Here is a 10904-nt window from a genome sequence, read left to right on the forward strand (position 1 = left end):
ACACATCTATGGAAGGATTTAAGTAAACACTAGTTCCCTGTGGGAAAGAGGACTGGGTGGACAGGGGGAAGAGGTGGGAGGACGCATGACTCAACACTGCATATTCCATTTTGCACAATTGGATTGTGATCCATGAGAAGGTATTATTAGTTTAAAATATTAAATTATTTACAGGGAAAAAGTTAAATATTTAACAATAATAATTTCTGGTCTTGGACCTGTGGGCTGCACAACCACGTTTTTGACGCACTGGGGCTCTCCAGAACAAAGGAATATTAGGCTGGTCCTGCTGGATATTGGTTGGAGCACAAGGACTTCTTCATTAGGAATTATATACCTACAGCTATGCACATATTGGATCTGCTGAGACGATCCTAATTTCAAATACTTTGTTCCATGGCACCATTACTACAGAAGTGTTTATCAGATGATAAATTGTGAATTTTGTTCAGAAAGTCTAGCCTCTGTTGAAGTAAGTTAAGAGCCAGATAGGAAGCAGAGTGGGTTGAGGGACAAAAAATTGGGTTGATGGATAAAGAAGTGAAAGGAAACATCAAGTCAAACCTTGGTGTTTGACTCTGAAAACCAATTCATAGATTGCCTGAAGAGGCACTCAACAATTTATGAGTGATTTTTTTTCTATTTCTTTAATTTTGTATCTATATGAGTGATAGATGTTCACTAAATTTATTGTGATGATCATTTTATGATTGTATGTAAGTGAAATCATTAAGCTCTATGCCTTAAACTTTAAAAAAAAACTGAAAAAAGAGAGCTAATGGATTGAGTTAAATTTTTTTTTTTTTGTCTTTTGTTCTTGTTGTTGTTGTTGCTATTTCTTGGGCCACTCCCGCCGCATATGGAGGTTTCCAGGCTAGGGATTGAATCGGAGCTGTAGCCACTGGCCTACACCAGAGCCACAGCAACGCGGGATCTGAGCCGCCTCTGCGACCTACACCACAGCTCACAGCAACGCTGGATCGTTAACCCACTGAGCAAGGGCAGGGACTGAACCCGCAACCTCATGGTTCTAGTCGGATTCGTCAACCACTGCGCCACGATGGGAACTCCGGATTGAGTTAATATGAATGTATCAATATTGGCTCACTAGTTGTGACAAATGTGCCGTAACAATATAAGATCTTAACAAGAGGGGAAATTGGGTAGGGGGATACGCAAAGTCTTTGTATTATTTTGCAACTTACTCATACATCTAAAACTCTCCCAAAATAGAAGATTGATTTAAATACAAACATAAACAAATGAGTGAAGAAAAATGTACTGGAAATCATTGAAACGTCGCTTGTGATACGGGAACTTCATGGTATAGAAATAATTTTTCAGTGGAGTTATTTTAAAATTTAATAGGGGAGTTCCTGGTGTGGCTCAGTGGTTAATGAATCCGACTGGGAATCATGAGGCTGCGGGTTCCATCCTTGGCCTTGCTCAGTGGGTTAAGGACCCGGTGTCACGTGAGCCGTGGTGTAGGTGGCAGATGCGGCTCGGATCCCGCGTTGCTGTGGCTCTGGTGTAGGCCAGCGGCTACAGGTCCAATTGGACCCCTAGCCTGGGAACCTCCATATGCCACGGGAGCGGCCCTAGAAATGGCGAAAAGACAAAAAAAAAAGTTAATAGGAAGGTCACGTGGGATCAAGGCTGGGTTGGGGCGGGGTCAAGGCGTGCTGGGGGCGGGGTCAAAGCCTTGGCCGGGGCGGGGGCAGGGTCCAGGCCCAGGGCTGAGTCAGGCCCGGTTCAGGCCCAGGTCCACAACACTGACAATGGTCTCAGAGGCGAGGCTTCGACAAGTAGGAGGCCAGCCTGCCGCCCTCCTCTGGCTGCAGCTGGTGCTGCTGCCGCCATGGTCGCCCACCACCACCCTAAACCTGCGAGGGTCCTGTGCCGACCCCGGCCCAGCTCCTGCAGCCGTGCGAGCGGTGGAGGGTGGGCCTCTGACTCCGGAAGCACAGCCATTGGCCTGGGCAGCCACAGGTGCGTGGGGGCCTCTGTGTGGGGTTGAGAAGGTGGGCCTTCAGGGCCTGAGGGGGCTTGACTGTGACCAGGGCTTGGTGCCCAGGGTCACTGAACCTCTTCTTTTGTTGGCGGTCAGGTCCACCTAACCAGGCAGCCCAGAGACCACCTTAACACAGGTGGGTCACAGGACCCCTACTGAGGGGCCTCTGGGATGGAAACTGCCCCAGGACCCTTGTGGGGCTGTGCAAGTGGGCACTGGCAGGGTCCGGCCTGAGGCTGGGTGGAGGAAAGCCCAGGACTGCTGAGTGAGGAGCCCTGAGTCCCTGGGGCCCAGGCCCTAGAGCAGGATGCCTGCTCTAGGGGCCCTGGCCTCACCCCTGCCCTCAGGTGTGGGTCCTAGAACCATGGCTGTCTTCATTAGCCCACTCCCTCTTATTTATTTAATTTTTTGGCCACTGCATAGAGTGTTTTTTAATCAATTAATTTATTTTTTCCGCTGCTGGCCGCGGCTTAATGTGGGATTCCCAGTTCCTGGACCAGGCATTGAACCCTGGCCATAGTGGTGAAAGCACCAAGTTCTAACCACTAGACCACCAGGGAACGCCCACCCCTCTTATTTATAAATGGAGAATCCTGAGTCAGAGGCAGGGAGTGACTTTCCCCAGGTTGATGCTGAAGCTCAGTCTCTGTGGACATGCCCTGAATTGAATCTCAGAGACAGAGTTGTGGGTGAAGTAGAAAAGAACAGCTTAATTGCTTTGCCAGGCAGAGGGGGCCACAGTGGGGTAACAGCCTCAAGGCTGTGTGCCCCCACCTCGAGGGCTGAGTGAGGTTCAAAGAGCAGGGCTTGATCAGCTTGTAGACTTTCTTCGGATTGGTGGGTGGTGAGGTACTTGGGAGTCAACCTCATCCACCTTCTGGTTCCACCTTGTTTGGGTCTATGTGCTTGTGTGCAGCATATAGGTAACTTCTTCCACCTGGTGGGGTTTCAGTATCTGCAAAACATTTCCAAGGACATGGCTCAGAATATTATCTATAGTCCTTGAGGAGGAGCTAAATATTCTTACTCTGTTTAATCGTTAAAATATTATTTTGCTTTGCTTGACTATTTTCCTTTCTTTCTGCACTTTCCACTTCTCCAGGTAAATGTACTCTGTGACTAAAGTTTTCTACAGACAAAAGGCAGGCAGAGGACATGGGTGGGGGTCTATTAGGGGAGGCCTCATGGGGTCCTGCTAAGTTCCATGGTCACACATCACCCCAGACTCCTGCCTGCAGATCTGCTTCTCTAAGATACTGGGGCAAAGTGGAGGGGCACCGGCCCTTAGAAGCTATGATTTGAGTGTATATTGTTGGCAACTTCGGAGACCATGAGTTGTTGTGGTGTGTTAGTTCAGGGAAATAAGGCCTGGCACATGGCCAGCCTTTGGCAGACTGCCTCAGTGATGTCCAGCTCAGCGGATATGCTGCCATGAGCTGTTGCCACCTTTGGTCACCCTTGGCATCTCACCACAGCCCTGGGCCTTCATGCTCAGAAAGCCTGCTCCATTGTGCTCTGCTGTCAAATTCTCAGTGGCAGCTGGTAAAGGCAGAGTCCAGGCAGCCGTGTCATTTTGGCCAGGCCACTGGACACTTGCCCTTGGTTTTCTCATCTGTGAAGTGGAGGGGGCCTCCCTCGTAGTGGCATTTGGGGTCTCACCCATGTCTCTATTGTAGGTGGCAGGGGAGTCTCCACAGCATGCGGGAAACCCAAGGTGATGTGGCGGATCTCTGGTGGTCAGGATGTGGTGGCTGGCCAGTGGCCATGGCAGGCCAGCCTGATGTATCAGGGCTTGCATGTCTGTGGAGCTGTCCTCATCAACTCCCGCTGGCTGGTTTCTGCTGCCCACTGCTTTCTCAAGTGAGTCCTCTTTCCTAGGGTGCCAGCAGAGGCACTGGCAGGGGAGGAGATGGTGGGGATGAGGAGTGAGGGTGTCCCACCCCGGCTCCTCTGGGCTTTCCTCTGGGGCTGTCTGTGGCCCACAGGTCCATGTCATTCCTGCCTTTGACCTGTGTACCTTCTACCTGGACTGTCCTCCTGGCTCCCTTTCCCAGACCCTCCCCAGACTCTGCCCTCAGCCCCTGGGCCTGTCTCCCAACACAGATGTGCCCCAGAAGAGTAGCAGTGTCCATTCTGGCTGCCATGCAGTGTGGACCAATCTCAGATCACTGTTTCTCAAGGTCCCCACATTTCCAGGTTTCTGAGTCTAGGCAGGGACATGGGACCTCATGTCTGGCGAGCAGCTGAATGGCTCTACTTTTTACTCTTGCAAAACTGTGTGCCCAGGAGGAATCATGGTCACTAGTGTGCATGTGGGAGATGTGGTGCCAGGCTGTGCGGGTGGGAGATGGGGCACCCTGGGAGAGTGATGTGGCTGCTCAGGAGTCTGACACACCTGGCGCTCCTGGGTCTGCTCAGTGCCCAGCTTGTGAACAGATGAGGAGGCATCCCCAGGGACTTGGAACATCACAGCCCAGGTCTGGGAGCTGGAGCTTTGGGAGCTCAGAATCTGATCAGCACCTACTCTGTGGGAGCAGCTGTGTTCAGGGCAAATGCAAGGTTCTGTTTCCTACACTCAGTTGCTCCTTTACCTTACAGATCTTTGGCAAGTGCTTCTAACTGAGTGGAGAAACAGCTATTTGGCAGGAAGGTGGTTAAAGGAGGGAGGGATCAGGAAAATTGTGGGGCCATAAGGTGGGTTGTAGGAGCCTTGGGAAGGTAAAAGTAGAGCTGGGATCAATCCAGAACATCTCCTGTAAACACTCCAAGGGCCTTCATTTGATGAGCCCACCAAAGACCTTTCCAGCACAAGGATTCAATGCTCCTCTGATTCTTGGATATGGTGGAGAAACCATATGTCTGAGGTTGTAAGTAGAATATCAGTCTCAAGAAAGAAGTGCTCCTGAACTTTAGGAATGCAGAGACCAAGGCTGGCATCATGGGGGGGTGCAGGGGTCCAGGTGGATGTCAGCAGTTAGATGAATATGCAGGGGAAGAGACCTAGCCCACACTCAGGGATGATGGTGACAGCATGCTCTTCCTCCTCCAGAAAATCCCATGCTCCAGAGAACTACCGGGTCCTGTTAGGAAGCACGCAGCTGTTTGAACACACTCAGCACACCCTGGAGATGTCCGTGAGTCGGATTGTCATGCACCCAGACTTTGAGAAGCTTCATCCCTTCGGAAGTGACATAGCCATGTTGCAGCTGCTCTTTCCTGTGAACTTCACTTCCTACATCATCCCTGCCTGCCTCCCAGCCCCTGGCTTGCAGCTGCTTAATAATGCATCCTGCTGGATAACTGGCTGGGGGATGCTCAACGAGGAAAATGAGGGGGTAGGGGAGGGGCTGGGGTGGGAGGGCAGATAAGGGGGAAGCGAGGAGGAGGAAGAAGGGAAGGAGGACAGAGGAGGGGAGGAGGGAAGTATGGGTGCCCAGGCAAAACAACCGCTGGACCTTGGTCTACTGTGCCTCATTTCCAGAGGACTGGACCATTCTGGCTCTAGTTCTGAAAGTGTGTGATTCTAAAATTCAGTGTTCCCTAAGTGCAAAGCTCTGAAAATCTGGGAATCTTTGACTGTTGGATGTTAAGAATTCAGGTTCTTGGAATCTGTCAGCTTCTTGATTTCAAGGCCTTAATCAACTATAGATCTAAGATGACTTGATTCAACTCAGAAGTCCTGCTTGGGGCCTGGCCCCTTCTAGGCCACTGAGGAACCAAGATTTCCCATTGGAGGCACTTAGGAAAAATGGAAAGAAAACATATTTATGACTTCTGACCTGTGAGCCTCCAAGGTCAAGTTAGAATGACTACAACTTAAGAGTGTTTCACTCTTTGAACCTCACTTTGCACTTCTCCCAACCCAGGTCAACTGTCTACTTTGTGGGTTTATTAGGTGAACTGAGTAACACAGAAAAAGGTTGTGTTTTTCTAAGATTGAAAGGGAAGAAATGCAGGCAAAAACTCATGAGTAAGAGTGTTTATTAAAGGAAAGAGTGTTTATGGTTGGGCACAAGCTTATGTGGCATAGTTAGGGGGAAAAGAATGTGTATTTGCAATTATTTGTAAGGTTGTAATTTGGTAGGTGTTTCTCAGGATAGGAGGTCAGATTTTGATCAGACCCTGTCTTCACTGGGTGGGATGTGCCAGCATTGCTGGCCCTTCTCAATAGTGTATCAGTAACAATCCCCAACCACAGGTCAGATAACCAGGTCCCCAGCATTGTCACACACACACACACACACACACACACACACACACACACACACACACACACACACAGTCTGGTTCTTCCTTGAGGACAGGGACTCTGTCTTTCTTGTTTTAATATCCCAGCCTATGCCCCAGGGCCTGGCAGCGGGGTAGGTGGCAATGCCTCCACCCTGGTCCTGTAGACCACCCGTTCTTGCATGGACCTCCAGACTGGTCTGCTAGCTCCCACCCTGTGTGCCCTACTTTAGTCTCCACACAACTGCCTGAGTGTTTGCTTTGAAGCAGGTGTTGTGCCAGTTCCCTGCTCTTTATCCTCAGTGCCTTCTCATTTATGCTTAGAAAACTGTCCAAATGTCCTACCTTGGCTCTCAGGCCCTGTGCAATGTTGGCCCCCATTCCTCTCTGCTCAGCTCCTACTGCACCCTCACCCACGCCATCCCAGCCACCAGGCCCCTTCCTGCCTTGAATATCCTGAGGCTGTCCCCACCTCAGGACCTTTACCTTGGCTGTTTTCCCAGCCTCACAGGCTCTCCCTGCTAATCTGGGTGACTCATTTCTTTGATATACAACTCAGCTCCTCCTCTGAAGAGTTTTCCTTGATGTGAAACCTAAAACAGGCAATGCATAATGTCACATTTCCCTGTTGTATTTCCTTACCACACTTCTCAGAGCTAAATAATCCTACTTATTTACTTCACTTACCCTGTTTCCCCAACTAAAAATGTTCCCCTCTATCACTAGTGTCTAAACAATAGCTAACCTGAAGACAGATGAATAAATGAGTGATTGAATGAGAGGATGGATGGAGGATGGATAGGAGGGAAGATGAGTGCATGGAGGGAAGATGGTTGAGTGGGTGGGAAGAGGGATGGAGAGAGTGGATATATTGATTGATGGAGGGAGAATGGGGAGATAGATCCAAAGATGGATAGGCCAGCAGATAGATGGAAGGGTGAGTGGATGAATGGGGCATGAGACAAGATGGGTAGATGATGGACGGAGGAATTAGTGGAGAGAAGGAAAGGTAATGACTGACAAATGGAAGTGGAAAGGATGGTTTGTGAGAGGGTAGGTGGGTTGGTGAATGGTTGCTAAGCATCAGTGATTGGCATGCATTGGTAGGATTTGCCTTTTTTCTTTATGGACTACGAGTGGTGTGGTCTATTGCTATGAGAGAGGTGGTGGGAATAGGATGAGTTTGGAAAAGTTTGAGAAACAGGGGAGGCCTTATTAGGCATAGGTAGAAGACTGATAGAGAGCTGAAAGCTCAGCTTTGCTGAGAAAACCCTATGATGCAGGGGTGGTGGTGAGCAGTAAGGCAGAAGAGCCTGTAGCTAAGCTCTAGCAAACTTCACTGACTTCCTTCTTATCCTCACAGTGCCTCTGCCCACACCCTTCCATCTCCAGGAGGCTAAGGTGGGCCTCATTGAGAACCAGTTCTGTAATCTGGTATATGGACACAGGCTCAGCAAGAACTTCTCCGTGTATGAGGAGATGCTGTGTGTTGGGGACTTCTCTACAGGAAAGGCCATCTGCCATGTAAGTGAGGTCATTTCCCTTCTTCCCTGGCCTGTTCTCAGGGCCTCAGTTTCCATGGTGGGAGGCTGTGTTGCCTCCACTCTCTTTGTGGAGACCCCTGGTACCTTCTGTTTCGTCCCTCTACCTATGTTCCCAGGCTCTATCTCTTGGTAGTGTCCCCCAGGCTAGCCCCTTCCTCAGCCCATTGCACAGGAGGACAACTACTACTGGCAGGACACTCCAGCAGCATCTATTTTCGAGGCATATTTTAAAACCCTTATTGAAATATACATACAGAAGAAGGCATTCATACTCTTTCCCTACGTGTGTAGTTGGATGAACTTTCACAGTGCTACACCCCAGGTGGCCAACACTCCTCTCCTCTTCTTGTCACCAACACTCAATGGAAACTCTCATCTTCACCTTAACACTTTATATTAGATTCTGAATTTTCCATAAGTAGAACTTATTTCCAGTTGTCAGATTTTCACGTCTTAACATTATGTTTGTGAGGTCCATCCACACTGTCACACGTAGGTATAGTTTGTTCAGCCTCATTGCCCTGCAAGACACTATCGTGTGAATTGAATTCGATGGGCAGTTCTGCTCTCGATGGATATTTTTGTAGCTTCCAAGTTTTTCATTTCATTTCACTTCCAGAGGTTTTCTATTTGATTTCACAGAAGCCCCTGAGGAGAACTGTTAGATTAAAAACTATCTGCATGTTCAGCTTTGGCAGATGTTACCAAACATCTCCGGAGGGGTTGCACCAGTTCCACACATTCCAGCAGTGGCTGAGAGTTTACAAGCTCACCAACACTTGGCACTTTCCATCCTTCCTAATGGTGATGATTTATTGTGGTTTGCATTTTCCTGATGACGGATGAAATATACTTCCGTAGGTTTATTGCCGTTGAATATCTTCTTCCTAATTTACCTTCCATTTTTTCCCCCTGTGTCTTTTTCTTTAGGGGCTCTTGGTACATGTGTCTATTATGTACATTCCAGACATGAGTGTACTGTTGAATTGTGAAGATGTCTATCCACTCTCTATAGTGTCCTATTTTAGAAGTGGGCAAACAGACCCAAAGAGGGAAAGCACTCCCGGAAAATAAGGAGGGCCTGCGTTTTCTGACTCCAAGCTTCACCTGGCCTCCAGGCCTTCACCACATCCCCTCAGGGCCCAGCACCCTGAGCTGGCATTGGCTGCCAAGCTCTTACACAGATGGCATTGTGGAGTGGAGGGCAGAGGGTGAGGGTTCTGGAGTTAGAGGCACTGCTCTGCCCTTGGGTGGTCTTTTCACCATCTGAGCCTGTGTCTTATTCATGGTGTAGGAGTCTGAGGCCTCCTTCATGGGATTGTTGAAAGGGTGGTGTAGGGGGTTGGATAGTGTCCCCTAAATTCGTATCCATTTGGAATCTCAGAATGTGACCTTCTTTGGAAATAAGTCTTTGCAGCTGTGATTAGTTAAGAATCTTGAGATGTGACCATTGTAAATTTCAAGTGGGCCCTGTACCAATGACTTGTGTGAAGAGGGCTAGACACAGAGACACTTGCTTTCAGACTTCCAGCTTCCAGAACCGTGAGAGGATACATTTGCATTGTTTTTATAGTTACCCAGTTTGTGGCACTATGCCTTGGCACCCCAGGAGATGCACACAGGAGGGACAAGATGACTGGGATTGTGACTTTAGCCTAGCCCATGAGAAGGCCACATGGATAGATATCTTCATGGCAGGCCAGTGAGCTGCTGGTAGAAGGCAGACCCATATTTCTTGGTTCCCAGTTCTTAAACAGTGGTATAGATTTGTAGCTGCCTGGCCTGGTCTGGCCTCCTCACAGAGCCAGCTCCACCCAGAAGTGGAACAAGTGTTCAGCCCCCACCCTGCCCAGTCCACATCCAGCTGTCACCATGGACATCCCTTACAGCCTTGTCCACCTCCCTTCTCCTGCAGGAATTATCCAATGGAGCTCAAGGCCAGAGCCTTGTGTCTGCTCACCTGCTGGATATTCGTAGTGCCCCTCAACCCCACTCTTCCGCTGGTTTCTCTCCAGGCTGAGAATACCCCTGAGCTGGACACTCAGGAGTCCCAGCAAATGACCACCCTCCTGCCTCCCCTTTCACCTACCACCGCCTGACTGAGAGATTCCACCTAGATTCCTCTTCTGCCATGTCACCTGCTCTGGACCCCACCCTCCAACCTGGGGCTCCCACCTCTCCCCACAAGGGCCCCTCCCTCTGCACAGGGGGTCCAGAAACAGGTCTGAGGAGAGAAAGCCTGCCAAGGCACTCAATGCTCAGACTGTGGGGCAAGACAGACCTGGTTCCATTGACTGGGATTGTGGCCTTAGCTAAGTCTCCTCACCCATGAAATGGAATTGCTCATGGCCTCCACTGAAGAAGGTTCCTATAGAAATGCAGCACTGTGCCTGGCATTCAGTAGGTACTTAACAAGTTTTGGCTTCCAGTCTCCTGACCTGGTTTGCCTCCCTCTCTCTGGATTGTACCTGGCTTAGACCCAACCTCTTGCTGAAGGTGGAATTCACTGCTCCGGCCCTACCCAACACAGACACAGACACACACACACACACATACACACACACACACACACACACACACACATGCATGCATGCACATGCATACACATGCAAGAGTGCACACGCAAGGTTTGCTTTGTATCTACAGTAGTGCAAACTGTAGCTCACGTTTCATGTGATACCTTAGATTTGGGGTTTCTCCCTTCTTCCCTTCCTTTCTTTCTTCCTTCCTTTTCCTTCCTTTCTTTTATTCCTACTCTACCTGGAGCATATGGAAGTTCCCAGGCTAGGGGTTGAATGGAAGCTGCAGTTTCCAGCCCTTGCCACAGCCACAGCAATGCCAGATCTGAACCACTTCTAGGACCTATGTCACAGCTTGTGGCAATGCCAGATCCTTAACCCACTAGGCAAGGCCAGGGATTGAACCTGCATCCTCATTTGTACTAGTCAGGCTCTTAACCTGCTGAACCACAATGGGAACATCTCTTAATTTTTTAAAGACCTCCAGAGTCCACCTTAAAGAATATAGAAACAATAATGAAAAGTCAGGTAGTGCAGTTAACCTTGGAGGAAATTTATTCGTTTAGTCGCATCACCACTTCTCAAGGGGCGCCCCCTGAGGCT

The 10904-nt window shown here is 49.4% G+C and overlaps 1 protein-coding gene across 1 annotated transcript in view; it reads left to right on the forward strand.

The window, feature by feature from the left end:
* Window positions 1-1778: 1778 nt before the first annotated feature.
* LOC146396290 (putative serine protease 47) overlaps window positions 1779-10904 on the forward strand; it is a 12061-nt gene continuing 2935 nt past the window's right edge. Inside the window, exons 1-4 of the mRNA XM_084995443.1 lie at window positions 1779-1989; window positions 3688-3871; window positions 5061-5336; window positions 7600-7762. Coding sequence (XP_084851569.1) covers window positions 1779-1989; window positions 3688-3871; window positions 5061-5336; window positions 7600-7762 — 834 coding nt within the window. The remainder of the gene's footprint in view (window positions 1990-3687; window positions 3872-5060; window positions 5337-7599; window positions 7763-10904) is intronic.

This window comes from Sus scrofa, chromosome 14, assembly GCF_054392235.1.
Source record: "Sus scrofa isolate SSC_HxYL_T2T_F1_AM1 chromosome 14, Sscrofa_HxYL_maternal_Yorkshire_Landrace_v2.0, whole genome shotgun sequence".
Lineage (NCBI taxonomy): Eukaryota > Metazoa > Chordata > Mammalia > Artiodactyla > Suidae > Sus > Sus scrofa.